Below are 17590 nucleotides of genomic sequence, written 5' to 3' on the forward strand. Positions count from 1 at the left end.
TCTTTCTTTCTTTCTTTCTTTCTTTCTTTCTTTCTTTCTTTCTTTCTCTTTCTTTCTTTCTTTCTTTCTTTCTTTCTTTCTTTCTTTCTTTCTTTCTTTCTTTCTTTCTTTCCTTCCTTCCTTCCTTCCTTTTCTTTTCTTTTCTCTCCTTCCTTTCTTTCTTCCTTCCCTCCCTCATTCTTTTTTTTTTTTTTTTTTTTGACAAAGTCTTGCTCTGTTGCCTAGGCTGGAGTGCAGTGGCATGATCTCAGCTCACTGCAACTTCTGCATCCGGGGTTTAAACGATTTTCCTGCCTCAGTCTCCCCAGTAACTAAGATTACAGGTGCACACCACCACACCCAGCTAATTTTTGTATTTTTAGTAGAGATGGGATTTCCCCATGTTGGCCAGGCTGGTCTTGAACTCCTGACCTCAAGTGATCTGCCTGCCTCAGCCTCTCAAAGTGCTGGGATACAGGCATCAGCCACCTCGCCCGGCCAGTATTCTTTCTTTCTACAACATTTTCTGTCTCTCTTGTTAGTTCCACATGACTACTTGAGGCTCTGCGGTAGAAAAAGTCTTGATGGGCCAGGCGTCATGGCTCATGTCTGTAATCCCAACACTTTGGGAGGCCAAGGCAACTGGATCACCTGAGGTCAGGAGTTCAAGACCATCCTGGCCAATATGGGGAAAACCCTGCCTCTACTAAAAAGACAAAACCTAGCCGGGCGTGGTGGTGTGTGCCTGTAATACCAGCTACTCAGGAGGTTGAGGCAGGATAATTGTTTGAACCTGAGAGGTGGAGGTTGCAGTGAGCTGAGATTGTGCCACTGCACCCCATCCTGGGTGACAGAGTGAGACTTTGTCTCAAAAAAAAAAAAAAAGAGAAGAAAAAGAAAAAGTCTTTATGGTAAAATAACACAGTCTCTTACCTTTAGCTTTGAATTAAAGATCATATTAAGTAGAAATATAAGGTCCCTTGAGAAGGGGCCTTCCTAAGGCCTACTGCAATGGCATACATGGAGCAGATGAGCAATGCATTTTTCTTGAACCAAATTAGAATGGAATTTATTGCAGAGTTGGAATTAACTCTCCCCCAACATTAAGTCTGAGATAGCCACCCCAAGTGCTTTGATCCATAGTAAGAAAGGAGTTATATTATGACGAAAGTACAGAAAATTGTGCATCATTTGGAGGCCTGTGTCATCTATGGCCAAACACAGCTCTAGGTATGTATCTGATAGTATCTGTTTACCCTCTTATGTGAACCTAGAGCACAAAATAAGTTAAAACTCCAGGGCAATGTATTAATAATAGAGTCCCTTTGAGACAGCTAAAATACCCTTTCTTGAAAAAGTTAACAAACTTTTCTTTGTGCTCAAAAATTTCCGATGTTATCATTATTATTAAATTGTATTATTATTTTGTTTTGTATTATTTAGATTTCAATATTGTTTAATTATCATTATTTGATTATTTGATTGAGTTATCATTTAATTATTTAAACTTAATTATTATTAAGGAAAATAAATCTAGGCCTGCTGAATTGACTGGAATCAACCCTAGCAATATGATTCATACTTCAGCTTTGCTCCGAGGGAGGTGCCTGCTAAGCACTCTTTGAATTTTTCATCCATTTCCTGGTTCTGAGTTTCACTGAACAAGTTTTTCCAATCACCAACTTCACCTACAACATACAAAAAACAGTAGACCCAGATATCTGTTAGAATATTTCTTCATGATTTTACCATTTTCAGTGCAATATTTCACTCTGATATGTTAAAATGGACACATGGAAAAAGTTTTACACTCTTTGTTTAGTTTTTTCAGATGGTGTCTCGCTCTGTTGCCCAGGCTGGAGCACCCTGGTGCGATCTCGGCTCACTGCAACCTCTGCCTTCTGGGTTCAAGCAATTCTCCCTGCCTTAGCCTACTAAGTAGCTGGGATTACAGGCGTCGGCCACCACACCTGGCTAATTTTGTATTTTTAGTAGAGATGGGGTTTTGCTATGTTGGCCAGGCTTGTCTCGAACTCCTGGCCCCAGGTGATCCGCCCGCCTCAGCCTCCCAAAGTGCTGGCATTACAGGCGTGAGCTACTGCGCCCAGTCAAAAGTTTTACACTCTTAAAACCTAATGTGGTCTAACATTTAGTAGCTCACGCTACTGAATGTTACTAAATGTTACTAACTAATTTAGTAACATTTAGTAACATTCAGTAGCTCACGCCTGTAATGCCAGCACTTTGGGAGGCTGAGGCGGGCGGATCACGTGAGGCCAGGAGTTCGAGACAAGCCTGGCCAACATAGCAAAACCCCATCTCTACTAAAAATACAAAATTAGCCAGGTGTGGTGGCCGACGCCTGTAATCCCAGCTACTTAGTAGGCTAAGGCAGGGAGAATTGCTTGAACCCAGAAGGCAGAGGTTGAAATGTTAGACCTAATACCATAAAAACCCTAGAAGAAAATCTAGGTAGTACCATTCAGGACATAGGCATGGGCAAGGACTTCATGTCTAAAACACCAAAAGCAACGGCAGCAAAAGCCAAAATTGACAAATGGGATCTAATTAAACTAAAGAGCTTCTGCACAGCAAAAGAAACTACCATCAGAGTGAACAGGCAACCTACAGAATGGGAGAAAAGTTTTGCAATCTACTCATCTGACAAAGGGCTCATTTCCAGAATCTACAAAGAACTCAAACAAATATACAAGAAAAAAACAAACAACCCCATCAAAAAGTGGGGAAAGGATATGAACAGACATTTCTCAAAAGAAGACATTCATACAGCCAACAGACACATGAAAAAATGCTCATCATCACTGGCCATCAGAGAAATGCAAATCAAAACCACAATGAGATACCATCTCACACCAGTTAGAATGGCAATCATTAAAAAATCAGGAAACAACAGGTGTTGGAGAGGATGTGGAGAAATAGGAACACTTTTACACTGTTGGTGGGATTGTAAACTAGTTCAACCATTATGGAAAACAGTATGGCAATTCCTCAAGGATCTAGAACTAGAGGTACCATATGACCCAGCCATCCCACTACTGGGTATATACCCAAAGGATTATAAATTATGCTACTACAAAGACACATGCACACGTATGTTTATTGCGGCACTATTCACAATAGCAAAGACTTGGAATCAACCCAAATGTCCATCAGTGACAGACTGGATTAAGAGAATGTGGCACATATACACCATGGAATACTATGCAGCCATAAAAAAAGGATGAGTTTGCGTCCTTTGTAGGGACATGGATGCAGCTGGAAACCATCATTCTTAGCAAACTATCACAAGAAGAGAAAACCAAACACCGCATGTTCTCACTCATAGGTGGGAACTGAACAATGAGCTCACTTGGACTCGGGAAGGGGAACATCACACAATGGGGCCTATCATGGGGAGAGGGGAGGGGGGAGGGATTGCATTGGGGAGTTATACCTGATATACATGATGAATTGATGGGTGCTGACGAGTTGATGGGTGCAGCACACCAACATGGCACATGTATACATATGTAACAAACCTGCACGTTATGCACATGTACCCTAGAACTTAAAGTATAAAAAAAAAAAAAAAACCTAACGTGATTTCTGTTGTAAAGTTAACAACATCCATTGGGACTCCACCATCTGTGGTGTGGGAGGTGACATGTTTTCTTTACATCACTAGGGGGAGCCCATCAGCCTCAATGATCCCTTAACCTTACCCCTCTCCAAACACCTAGAACTTAAAATTCCACTTTTTGAGAAATGATATTTTTCTCTCTAAAGTCTCTTAAAGACTTTAAATACCCTTTGAAAGTTAACATTTTATAGCAAGTTTTCGTTAAGACCTCAGATACTGATAATTTTGCAAAAATGTATTATTTTGCCTGAGTTTGGGATGTTTGTTCTTATTGGCTGTTACCAGTAAAGAAAGTTAATTTTTTCGTAATGATCTTTTGATCATTTAGGTTGAAGTTGTAAGTTCCATATTTCACTATGTTGGCCAGGCTGGTCTTGAACTCCTGACCTCATGATCCACCCACCTCGGCCTCCCAGAGTGCTGGGATTACAGGCATGAGCCACTGTGCCCAGCCTCAGAACTTCAGTGTTTTTTACAATAAAATTTAAGCCCAACGAAATATTTAATATATGATAGATGCCTGCTGTTAGCTGTTGTTGTCCTTGCTGGTATATGTGCTACCTCTACATCTCATTATTTCATCATATACTCAATGAAAAATAACACTGGCAATCCTTAAGCTATATTATCACACATTTCCACAAGAACTTAGAATACTTTAATGAAATATAGTAAATATCATCCATGTCAGAGAGAGCTAATTGCCTCTCCCATAGTCATTTTCTTCCTCTTCCTTATTGACAAAACCCTGATTTTAACTGTGTAGTAATATGCCTGGCTTAAAAAAGTCACATTTCCCAGCCACCACTGCAAGGAAAGTGGCCAATGAAATGTAAGAAGTCATTGGCCAGGCATGGTGGCTCACACCTGTAATCCCAGCACATTGGGAGGCCGAGATGGGTGGATCACCTGAGGTCAGGAGTTCGAGACCAGCCTGGCCAACATGGTGAAACGCCATCTCTACTAAAAATACAATAATTATCTGGGCATGGTAATGGGTGGCTATAATCCCAGCTACTCAGGAGGCTGAGGCAGGAGAATCAATTGAACCCGGGAGGCGGAGGTTGCCATGAGCTGAGGTTGCGCTACTGCACTTCAGCCTGGGTGACAGAGCAAGACTCTGTCTTGGAAAAAAAAGAAAAAGAGAGAGAGAAAGAAAGGAGTCATTGGCCAGGTGCGGTGGCTCACACCTGTAATCCAGCACTTTGGGAGAGGAGTTTGAGACCAGCCTGGCCAATATGGCAAAAACCCGTATCTACTAAAAATACAAAAAAATTAGCCAGGCATGAGAGTGCACACAAGAATCTCGTGAACCCAGGAGGCAGACGTTGTAGTGAGCCAAGATTGTGCCACTGCATTCCAGCCTGGGCAACACAGCAAGATTCTGTCTCAAAAAAAAAAAAAAAAGTCACTGATGGGGCTTCCAGAAAAGTTACTTAAGGGGGCTTGCTCAACTAATACGATTCTGCCCCTTGCCCACTCACTTTCTCCTATCTGAATTTGAACATAATAGTTGAACTTCAGCTGCTATCTTGTTTTCAGAAGGTCATCATCAGAAAGGACTCTCAACCACAGAAAGGATTCTAAAAGACGGTATGGGGCAGCCAGGCACGGTGGCTCATGCCTGTAATCCCAGCACTTTGGGAGGCCAAGGTGGGCGGATCACAAGGTCAGATCAAGACCATCCTGGCCAACATGGTAAAATCCTGTCTTTACTAAAAATACAAAAATAATTAACTGGGTGTGGTGGCGGGTGCCTGTTAGTCCCAGCTACTCGGGAGGCTGAGGTAGGAGAATCGCTTGAATCCGGGAGGCGGAGGTCGCAGTTAGCCAAGATCGAGCCACTGCACTCCAGCCTGGGCGACAGAGCCAGACTCCATCTCAAAACAAAGAAATAAATAAAAAAAGATGGTATGGGGCTGCCAGTTACAGCTCTGGAGAGCCTGTGCCCAGACCTCTTATTGAGGCAGAGAAAAATAAAACCCTATCCTACTTAAGATAAAGTTATTTGGATTACCTGTTGTGTGCATAGTCAGTCCCTAACTGATACAATCCCAGAAACCAGTGCAACTTTACCTTTGCGGAAAAGGAATGGGCCGACAGCACCGTGTGTGTCCTGAGACTTTGCACGCATTGCTTGGAAGGTGCTCTGGACTGAGATGCTTTGAATTTGCTCCCCAGTTAGAAAGAATCCCAAGAACTCAGCAATCTGTTTTATTCCAGCAGCCAGATTCTGTAAAAAAAAAAAAAAAAAATTTCTTAAAGATAAACTTCTGGCCGCATGCGGTGGCTCAAGCCTGTAATCCCAGCACTTTGGGAGGCCGAGACGGGCGGATCACGAGGTCAGGAGATTGAGACCATCCTGGCTAACATGGTGAAACCCCGTCTCTACTAAAAAATATAAAAAACTAGCCGGGCGAGGTGGCTGGCGCCTGTAGTCCCAGCTACTAGGGAGGCTGAGGCAGGAGAATGACGTAAACCTGGGAGGCGGAGCTTGCAGTGAGCTGAGATCCGGCCACTGCACTCCAGCCTGGGCGACAGAGCGAGACTCGGTCTCAAAAAAAAAAAAAAAAAAGATAAACTTCTTCCTATGGGAATTGTTCTCTGCGCTAAGACAGACTTTTTAGTCATCGGAGTTATTAAGCCTAACTCCCTAGTTCATCTTATACCCCCCCTTTAAACTTAGAGTACTTTCTTCTTCTTATATCAATATTGAGATATCTCTTTAAGATACTCTGTATTGATTATACTTTGTAGTTTCAACTTATGACTCTTGTTGAACTTACCAGATAACAGTTTTTAGCATGTAAATAATGACAGTAACATTAATTCACAGGTTATAATTTTATCTAGGATGATATCATTGCATTAAAAAGCACCAACCTAGACCAGCTGAGGAAATTAATGTATTCCTATGTGCTCATTTGAATTCTCTTTTTTTCTGAATTCTATTTATAGTTAATGTTTAATTCCATTAAGAAAGTTTAATTTTTAGAATCATAAAAACTTGAAGAAAAAATTTTTTTTTTTTGGAAAGAGTCTTGCTCTGCTGCCCAGGCTAGAGTGGTGCAAGGGCACCATCACGGTTCACTGCAGCCTCGACTTCCCGGGCTCCAGCAATCCTCACACCTCAGCCTTCTGAATAGCTGGGACAACAGATGTGTGCAACCACGTCTGGCTAATTCTTGTATTTTTGTAGAGACAGGGTTTCGCCATGTTGCCCAGGCTGCTCTCAGAGTCTTTAATAGACCAGTGCACAATGTGAATCTCCAAGAGAGCGGGCTATAGAATACAGCAGTTCCTAAATCTATTTAAATAACCTCCTCCCAAACCTCAAGAAATAATTTTTAACAGCTGTGGCAACACATGTATTCTATGGTGCACAAGTTTCAGAAACATTATTCTAAACTAGAATTAATATGTTCTTTCATATTATATACATGCATCCTAAAACAGAAAGGGTAGATTAAATTACACTTTTTTTTTTTTTTTTTTTTTTGAGACCGAGTTTCTCTCTTGTTGCCCAGGGTGGAGCACAGTGGCACGATCTTGGCTCACTGCAACCTCCACCTCCAGGGTTCCAGCAATTCTCCTGCCTCAGCCTCCTGAGTAGCTGGAATTACAGGCGCATGCCACCATATCAGGCTAATTTTTGTATTTTTAGTAGAAACAGGGTTTCACCATGTTGGCCAGGCTGGTCTCGAACTCCTGACGTCAGGTGATTCACCCACCTTGGCCTCCCAAAGTGCTGGGATTACAGGCATGAGCCACTGTGCCTGACCTAAACCATACATTTTTGTTTGTTTGTTTTTTGTTTTGTTTTGTTTTTTGTTTTTGAGACGGAGTCTTGCTCCGTGGCCCAGGCTGGAGTGCAATGGTGCAATATCAGCTCACTGAAACCTCTACCTCCTGGGTTCAAGTGAGTCTCCTGCCTCAGCCTCCCGAGTAGTTGGGATTACAGGAGTGCACCACCACACCCAGCTAATTTTTGTATTTTCAGTACAATGAAGGGGTTTCACTGTGTTGGGGGTTTCACTGTGTTGGTCAGGCTTGTCTCAAACTCCCAACCTCAGGTGATCCATCTGCCTCGGCCTCTCAAAGTGTTGGGATTACAGGTGTGAGCCACCACGCCTGGCCTAAACCACATTTTCTTTGTATAAGAATGTAATGGAAGACTGGTATTAGAAACTCAATTAAGTTAAGGAGCATTTGATACTCCCTTCTCTTTAACATGCTTTCTCCACAGGACTCTGCTTTCCTTCCTACCTCACAGCCCTTCCCTCTTCCTGGTCTCCTTTGCTGATTCCTCCTTTTTTCCCCAAACTCTTTAAATTGGTGGACTCCGAGACTCAGTTCTTGGTCATCTTCTCTATCTATATACCCAGGTATATATTTCCACGGCTTTAAAGCACATCCAGGTGTCAGCGATGCCCAAACTTTATCTACAGCCCAGAACTCTCTGCACTTGCAAGGCTTGTATGCCCAACTGCCTACTTGACCTCTCAATTAGGATGACTAATAAACATCTCAAATTTAATGTGTCCAAAACCAAACCTCTGATCTTCCTGACAGTCATTCACCTGCTGCCATCTCCTACTCAATTGATGGCAACTCAGCCCTCAATATTATTGGCCAGGCCAATAAAATTGGAGGCTTACTTGACTTCTCTTCTTCTCTTGCCACTCTCCCCTCCATCCAATTCAGCAGCAAATACTGTTGGCCCTCCCTTCAACATATATCCAGAATGCAACCTCTTCTCATGCCCCGCATGGCCCCTTCTTGGCCTGAGCCACCATCTTCCTTTGCCTGGACTATTGCAGTGCCCTCTTTACAGCCCTCCCAGCATTTGCTTTGCCCCAATTCATTCCCACTAGCCAGAATGATCTTGTTAAAAACACATCTGCTCCAATCACTCCTCTGTTCAGATCCCACAATGGCTTCCCACTTTCCTCAAAGTGAAAGCCAGAGTCAGCGGCTTGCCATTCTATCCCTTATATTCCATCCTACCTCCTTGACTCTGTCCTCATTGGCTGTTCAGCCCTGGTTTATTCCTGCTGATCCAGGCACATCTGCTGTCTCTTAATCTCACCAGGTCTATCCCAGCTTTTGCTCCAGTTGATTCCCTCTGCCAGAAATGCTCTTCTCCAATTACCTACTTGGCTCACTCCCCCACTTCCTTCAGATCTTTGCTCAAATCACATCCTCTCAATAAGTTCTCTCCTAACCTTCCTGTTCCTTTTTTTTTGTTTTGTGATACAGGATCTCACTCTGTCACCCAGGCTGGAGCGTGGTAGTCTAATCATGGCTCACTGCAGCCTCTACCTCCTAGGCTCAAGTGATCCTCCTGTCTCAGCTTCCTGAGTAGCTGGTACTACAGGTGCATGCCTAATTTTTTAAAAATGTGCCCAGGGTGGTCTCGAACTCCTGGTCTGAAGTGATCCCCCTGCCTCGGCCTCCCAAAGTGGTGGGATTGTAGGTATGAGCCACCATGGCAGCCTGAGCACCATATTTTACACTGGAATGTGTCCAATCCTTCCCCATGCCTTGCACCCCAGTATTTTTAATTTTCCTTCACTACCTATGCTGTTTCTTTTTTTCTCATGTACTATATACATTTTAAAAATTATTGTGTTTATTATGTATCATTCTTTCTTTCCACCTTCTCTAACTGGCATGTAAGTTACTATAGGGCAGTGATCTTTGGTCTGTTCATTGATGTATCACCAGGGCCTAATTGGTGAGCAATCACTTACTAGATACTTGTTACATCAATAAACAATTTTTAAAAAATAACTTGACTGGAAAAATTTTCACAATAAAATTTATGTTCAATTAAATCTACTGAGACCTACCTATTTGTTGTTGTTGTTGTTTTTTTTTTTTATTACGAATTTGAGCTATCCATCATAAAGGGAAAATAAAGCAGTCACTTTTAGTAATAAGTTGCTAAGCATTATTTTATTTCTGTTAAATAAACAACCTAAGCATGTATGCATGGTTTGAGTTTTCTTTTCTAGCACTGTACCATGTATCTGGAATATTTTAAAAAATTGAACACCATATTTGTTCACACAATCAGACATTATAAGTAAGTGCTCTATGTTGTAGTTTACAAGAAATTTTGCTCTAAAATATCAATAATAATCTCACCTCTTTCAGGTCTTCATACAATACGAACTTAACATTGTCGCCATCAAGATGTTTGTTCCAATTGATTGCAAAATCAAAATAGCTTCCCCAAGAAACTAAAAACACAGTGGGGAAGACTTTAAGAAATGTTGAATAATAGAGGTTAAAATGATAGTTAATTTATGCTATAAAATATAAACTATACATATGTGTATATGCTCGAGATATGTTTATATTATTATAAATCCCTACCACCAAAAGGTGACAGAAATCAGTCCCATTGTCTAAATTTCTATTTATTTTCTTATCTTTTGGAACGTTTTTCATAAATAACACAAAATTAAGCAAATTACAAAATGATTTATAAAAACTACAAGACATTCATGAAAATTTAGGTGGATAAAAAAATTCAGAAATAGTGAATGACACATGAAACCCTACAGAGATAATGCCAGAAAGAAATGATGAAAAAGACATTCTAGGCCGTCATTGTTCAATAAAAATGTAATGCTAGCCATATATGTAATTTTAAAAAAACAAATGACATTAATTTTAATGTTTTACTCCACTTAACCCAATTTATCAAAAATATTATTCCATCATGTAATCAACAAAAATTTATGAGTGAAGCATTACATTCTTTTTTTTTTTTTTTTTTTTTTTTGAGAAGGAGTCTTGCTCTGTTGCCCAGGCTGGAGTGCAGTGGCTGGATCTCAGCTCACTGCAAGCTCCGCCTCCCGGGTTTACACCATTCTCCTGCCTCAGCCTCCTGAGTAGCTGGGACTACAGGCGCCTGCCACCTCGCCCGGCTAGTTTTTTGTATTTTTTTAGTAGAGACAGGGGTTTCGCCGTGTTAGCCAGGATGGTCTCAATCTCCTGACCTCGTGATCCGCCCGTCTCGGCCTCCCAAAGTGCTGGGATTACAGGCTTGAGCCACCGTGCCCGGCAGCTTTACATTCTTTTAATATTCTAAATCTTCAAAAGCCATTGAGTATGAGACATATACTGAGAATCTCAATTTGGATGCTAAATTTTTATTGAAAATACTTGATGTATGTTTAGATTTAATAAAACTTACAGTTTAAAAAGTATATTTACATACCCAACTTATTACACTTACTTAAAAGTTTTCCAGTAGGCCAGGCATGGTGGGTCACGCCTGTAATCCCAGCTCTTTGGGAGGTCAAGGCGGGTGGATTGCCTGAGCTCTGGAGTTGGAGACTAGCCTGGGCGACATGACGAAACGCTGTCTCTACTAAAATACAAAAAATTAGCTGGGCTTGGTGGCCTGTACCTGTAATCCCAGCTACTTGGGAGGCTGAGGCAGAATTGCTTGAACCTGGGAGGCAGAGGTTGCAGTAAGCCAAGATTGTGCCACTGCACTCTAGCCTGAGCAATAGAGTGAGACTCCATGTCCAAAAAAAAAAAAAAAAAAAAAAAAAGTTTTCCAGTAACTGAATTGTATATCCATTAAAAATTTTGAATTAATTCAAATTTTTTAAAATGAAAAATTTAGTTATTTAGCACTAGTCCCATTTCAAGTCCTCAGTTGTCACATATGGTTAGTGGCTACCACATTGGACAGTGCGGATGTAGACACGGATCAGCTGTGCTGTTTACTAGCTGTGTGACTTGGAGCAACTCCTAAATTTCCTTGTACCTTAGATTCCTCATTTGTAAAATGGGGCATTATGAGATTTAAATGAATTAACACATGTCAAATGCTAAAAACAGTGCCTGCTTCACTATAACACTCAATAGCCTTTTTTTTTTTTTTTTTTTTGAGATGGTGTCTGGCTGGAGTGCAGTGGTGCAATATCGGCTCACTGCAACTTCTGCCTCCTGGGTTCAAGCAATTCTCCCGTCTCAGTCTCCTGAGTAGCTGGGACTACAGGCACACGCCACCATGCCTGGCTAACTTTTGTATTTTTGGTAGAGATAGGGTTTCACCATATTGATCAGGCTGGTCTCGAACTCCTGACCTCAGGTGATCCACCCACCTCGGCCTCCCAAAGTGCTGGGATTACAGGTGTGAGCCACACCACCCGGCCTCAATAGCCATTACTATTACTATCATTACTATTATTAATAATATAATTATTATCACGATCATTGTTATCATGAAGCCCTTGCTTTGAGCCAGGCAGTTTCTATGTGTTTTATTTGCTGTCACAAATACTGTAAGTTGTCCACACAACATCCAATACATCCTCTTTTTTGTTGCTAACCAAACCCTGATGATTTGGGTCTAAGCTGATCATGACAATTCTGTTTCTTGATTTCCTGCCTTCCTCAGAGCTGTAAGTGGCCACATGAAATGGTTCCGCCCAGTGAGACACAAGCAAGAGTCTGCTGGAAGGTTTCTGGCAAAACTATTGCTGTGTGGAGCTAAGGAACACATTTGGCTACTGCTATCCTTCCTCCTTTTTCATGACTGAAAGGTGATGATTGGAAGGATAGTAGCCAATTTCAGGGTCTATTGCAAAAAGTGTGAGAGAGAGTCCAAGGGAATATCAGAGGTGCAGGCCAGTGATCCCAGGAACCAGCCACCTACCTTCAGACTTCCTGTTAAATGAGAAAAACAAATCTCTCCAAGGATGGACAGGGAAACAGAGACTCCCTAAAATAGATTGTCCCACTGATGACAAGTTTCTCATCATCATTTGCAACAACATGGAGGGAGGACATTATGTTAACCAAAATAAGCTAGACACAAAAAGAAAAATACGGAGCCTGGGCAATATAGTGAGGCTCCATCTCTACAAAAAGAAAAAAAAAATCAGCTGGTCATGGTGGTACGTGCCTGTCATCCCAGCTACTTAGGAGGCTGAGGACCACGTGATCCCAGGAGGTCAAGGCTGCAGTGAGCTGCGCTGCTGCACTCCAGCCCAGGTGACAGAGTGAAACCTTGCCTCAAAAAAAAAAAAAAAAAAAAAAAAAGAAAAGAAAAGAAAAGAAAAGAAAAAAAGAGAAGAAGAAGAATACACCGTGATCTCACTTGTATGTGGAATCTTTACAAAGTCAGACACATAATAGAGAGTAGGATGGTGGTTACAGGGGTGGAGAAGGGCAGGAAATGGGAAGACATAAGTCAAAAGGTACAAACTTGTTACGTAGTTTTGAATTATTCAGTTATTAGTATCTTGAGATCTAATGTACAGCATGAGGATGACAGTTAATGACAGTTAATGATTTTATACCATATAATATTTGTTAAAAGAGTAGATTTTAGGTGTTCTTACTAAACACAAAAAAGGTAATTGTGTGACATGATGGAGATGTTAATTTGCTTGATTGTATTAATCATTTCATTATGTATGTGGTGAAATATCATGTTGTACACCTTAAATACATACAACAAAAATAATTTTAAAAAGTAGTCCTCTTAGAGTGAACTGACAACAGCTTCTCCTCTAGGGTCATTAGGCTTTAATATCCCGTTTATTACACTGTAGAGACTCAAAGAAGCCACTAATAAAAGGAATCAGTTACTGGTCTCTGGCCACTATACTCATGGATATAGAGTCACTGCCACTTATAAGCATTGGCAAGTGATTTAACTTTTTTTTCTGAGATGGAGTTTCACTCTTGTTGCCCAGGCTGGAGTGCAATGGTGCCTTACCTGCTCACTGCAACCTCTGCCTCCTGGATTCAAATGGTTCTTCTGCATCAGCCTCCCAAGTAGCTGAAATTACAGGCATTAGCCACCCCGCCTGGCTAATTTTGTATTTTTATTTCTTTATTTTTTATTTTATTTTATTTTATTTTTTGTGTTGAAGTTTTGCTCTGTCACCCATGCTGGAGTGTAGTTGATCAATCTTGGCTCACTGCAACCTCCACCTCCTGGGTTCAAGCAATTCTTCTGCCTCAGCCTCCTGAGTAGCTGGGATTACAGGTATGCACCTCCACACCTGGCTAATTTTTGTATTTTTAGTAGAGACGGGGTTTTGCCATGTTGGCCAGACTGATCTCAAACTCCTAACCTCAAGTCATCCACCCACCTCAGCCTCCCAAAGTGCTGGAACTATGGATGTGAGCTGTTGTGCCCGTCTGATTTATATTTTGATTAGTTTCCTCATCTGTACAATGGAGCTAATACCACCTTACTCACAGTTTGCTATAAATCTTAAATAAAATAATGCATAGACAACCCCTACTTTAGCACCTGGAGCATTAGTAGACACTTGTAGTTATCAATAAACCAGAGACAAAATATCAACATGTTTAACAAAAACTTATTTCTCACAAAAACTTATTTTCTTTCTAGCAAACAAATATCTTAGGTATAGTAGCTCAGTGTCATGTGTCATGGTTTTTTAAAAATTTTTTTGTTTTTATCAATGTTATATAGTGACAAGGAAGTTAACTACAAACGGTTTTCTACATCACTCTCTGTTAAAGCTCTCTTTGGTTAGTCTGTACTCATAGTCAACATATGACTTGTCCAAATTAGTTTGCTTTTTTTGTTTTGTTTTGTTTTTTGTTTTGAGATGGAGTCTCGCTCTGCCAAGCTGGAGTGCAGTGGCACCATCTCAGCTCACTGCAACCTCTACCTCCTGGGTACAAGCGATTTTCCTGCCTCAGCCTCCGGAGTAGCTGGGACTACAGGTGTGTGCCACCATGCCCGGCTAATTTTTTTGTATTTTTAGTAGAGACAGGGTTTCACTGCATTAGCCAGGATGGTCTCGATCTCCTGACCTTGTGATCCACCTGCCTTGACCTCCCAAAGTGCTGGGATTACAGGCGTGAGCCACCGTGCCCAGCCCCAAATTAGTTTTTAAAACAGCAATGCATTTAATTGTGGGATGCACAGAACTAATGGTGCTATAACAGTTCATTTAAATGTAACTTTTTGGTTCCCAGATCTACCTAAATCTTCTTCCTTTACCCTAAAACACATTTGGGTTTTCACATTTATGTGGTCATCTGTTCAAGTAAGAAGAATTCTTTTACCGACAGCCATACCTTGTCCTTTCATGAACTGTCTGAAGAATTCATCCCAAGAGCAATAGCTTGGAATATCGGGGACATCGTTGTGGAAATGGAAAAAAGATACTGCCGTATCTTTAGGGTTTCGAAATATCACCAGTATCTAGGGAGCAAAAACTGAGTTAATTTATTTAGGTCTATGTTTTGAAATCTGGAAAATTGACAGAGCGAGCAATATCATGTCCACTCGTATATTACATAATTGTGTTAATATAGAGAGAAAGAATGGCAGTAGGAAACTGAGGAACAGGAGGTGGCTGATGGGGAAATCTGGGGAAAGGAGCGAAAGAAAGAAGAAGAAAAAGATTGATATTGTAGCAGAGGATTCTTGCTAATGAATTTAGGCAACAAGATGCATGGAAGATGTACAAAGGAAAAAAAAGACCAAGCTCACTAGGATAATCACAAAAGTATGACCTGAAAGTTTAAACCCCCAAATAAAAATTGCAAATAATGTTAAGGATGACAAAAATAATGTATTAGAGTTGGTGAGAGAAGATTGAAGAATGGCAAAGCCCATTCTTTGTGTATGATGTTCATGGGTGAGTAGATGACACAGAACATCTGAATTCCTATATCTGTCTTCTCTGATGAGGAAAGTGTTCCTTTGGATGAGTAGCATGAAATAAACATTGTAAAGAACAAACTGAAATCCCAGAGAACTAAAATATTGTGGAGGATCACACATCTGCTCCAAGTTCAGCCTTCTGGCCTGAAGCCTTCCATTTCAAGAACTGAGGAGCGGGGCGCGGTGGCTCAAGCCTGTAATCCCAGCACTTTGGGAGGCCGAGACGGGTGGATCACGAGGTCAGGAGATCGAGACCATCCTGGCTAACATGGTGAAACCCCGTCTCTACTAAAAAATACAAAAAAAAAACTAGCCGGGCGATTGGCGGGCGCCTGTAGTCCCAGCTACTCGGGAGCCTGAGGCAGGAGAATGGCGTAAACCCAGGAGGCGGAGCTTGCAGTGAGCTGAGATCGGGCCACTGCACTCCAGCCTGTGCGCGAGACTCCGTCTCAAAAAAAAAAAAAAAAAAAAAAAAAAAAAAAAAAAAAAAAAAAAAAAGAAAGAAAAAAGAACGGAGGAAACTGGAGGACACAAGATCCAGCATGTTCCTGAATTCCGAGGAATCCGAAAACGTGAGGCCAGACAACTAGAACAGGCAGAAGTCATTTCCCTTTCAGAAAGGGGAAAGATGTGGATTTTGCAAAGTGCAGATTTGTGATACTCACTTTCATTTGGGAGAAGTCTAGAATTAACTAAAAACAAGATTTGGGGCCACGTAAAGGAGGAAACTAACCAATGGGGCAACATGGATCCTCTAACAACAAGTCAGTTAACACCTGGATTTTATCAACATAGTTTTAGATTAGTAGGTAGAGTAGCTTATGCTTTCTCCTACAAAAAAAGTAAGAATGTAAGCCAGCAGCAGGAGCGGTTAGGCATATGAAACTCACTGGCGGCTGGGCGTGGTGGCTTACGCCTGTTATCCCGGCACTTTGTGAGGCTGAGGCAGGTGGATCACTTGAGGTCCAGTTCAAGACCAGCCTGGCCAACATGGAAAAACCCTGCCTCTACTAAAAATACAAAAATTAGCCAGGCGCAGTGTTGAGCACCTGTAGTCCCAGCTACTCAGGAGGCTGAGGCAGGAGAATTGATTGAACCTAGGAGACGGAGGTTGCTGAGATCGTGCCATTGCACTGCATCCTGGGCAACAGAGCAAGACTCCATCACAAGAACAACAACAACAACAACAACAACAACAACAACAACAACAACAAACTGACTGGGTATAAATAGTTAATTAACTAATGTAAACCTGCTGGGAGGTTTTTAATAAGCCCTTCCACTATCTTGGCTGGGTCATAGTTAATATTTTAATTAATGATTTAGGTATAGATATAGAAGCTATATTTACCAAATTTGTAAATAACATGATGGTGGGAGGGAATCAGGATATCAAAATACCTTGTCTGCCTAAATAATTTAACTAACACTAACAGGATAAAATTGAGTAGAGATCAATGGGTCTGGGTCTTGTCTTGTGCTTCGATCTAACACTCATCCCTGCCACCAGTCCAAATATAGTAGATTCTTGTCATTTGAGGGTTTTATATTTGAGGCTTTAACTACCACTCAATTGGCCTGGCTGGTAGCAATCTGTAAGTTGACAAAGACGTAAGTTTACAAGACATAAATTTAAATTTGAGGGCTAATTGGCTGGAGTATGAATAAATTCCACACATCAACGTCTTACCTCCCTGCTGTTGCTCTTGTATTTTGTTGTTGTTTTTGAGACTGGGTCTGACTCTGTCACCCAGGCTGGAGTGCAGTAGTGTGATCTCGCTTACTGCAACCTCTGCCTCCTGGGCTCAACCTCTGCCTCCTGGGTGCAACCTCTGCCTCCTGCCTCCTGCCTCCTGGGCTCAACCTCTGCCTCCTGGGCAATCCTCCACCTCAGCCTCCCAAGTAGCTGGGACCATAGCAGTGCACCACCATGCCCAGCTAATTTTTGTATTTTTTGTAGAGACGGGGGTCTCGGGCCGGGCGCAGCGGCTCAAGCCTGTAATCCCAGCACTTTGGGAGGCCGAGAGGGGCGGATCACGAGGTCAGGAGATCGAGACCATCCTGGCTAACACGGTGAAACCCCGTCTCTACTAAAAAATACAAAAAACTAGCCGGGCGAGGTGGCGGGTGCCCGTAGTCCCAGCTACTGGGGAGGCTGAGGCAGGAGAATAGCGTAAACCCGGGAGGCGGAGCTTGCAGTGAGCTGAGATCCGGTCACTGCACTCCAGCCCGGGCGACAGAGCGAGACTCCATCTCAAAAAAAAAAAAAAAAGAGACGGGGGGGG

The 17590-nt window shown here is 41.8% G+C and overlaps 1 protein-coding gene across 3 annotated transcripts in view; it reads right to left on the reverse strand.

Annotated features, from left to right (window-relative positions):
* Window positions 1-1542: 1542 nt before the first annotated feature.
* Window positions 1543-17590, reverse strand: part of SULT6B1 (sulfotransferase family 6B member 1) — a 33738-nt gene continuing 17690 nt past the window's right edge. For all 3 annotated transcript variants that reach the window (XM_023216338.1, XM_023216337.1, XM_023216336.1), the window contains 4 exons: window positions 14714-14840; window positions 9770-9864; window positions 5696-5852; window positions 1543-1667 (listed from right to left, as the gene is read on the reverse strand). In XM_023216338.1, coding sequence (XP_023072106.1) covers window positions 1543-1667; window positions 5696-5852; window positions 9770-9864; window positions 14714-14840 — 504 coding nt within the window. The remainder of the gene's footprint in view (window positions 1668-5695; window positions 5853-9769; window positions 9865-14713; window positions 14841-17590) is intronic.

The sequence above is a fragment of the Piliocolobus tephrosceles genome, chromosome 15, assembly GCF_002776525.5.
Source record: "Piliocolobus tephrosceles isolate RC106 chromosome 15, ASM277652v3, whole genome shotgun sequence".
NCBI lineage: Eukaryota > Metazoa > Chordata > Mammalia > Primates > Cercopithecidae > Piliocolobus > Piliocolobus tephrosceles.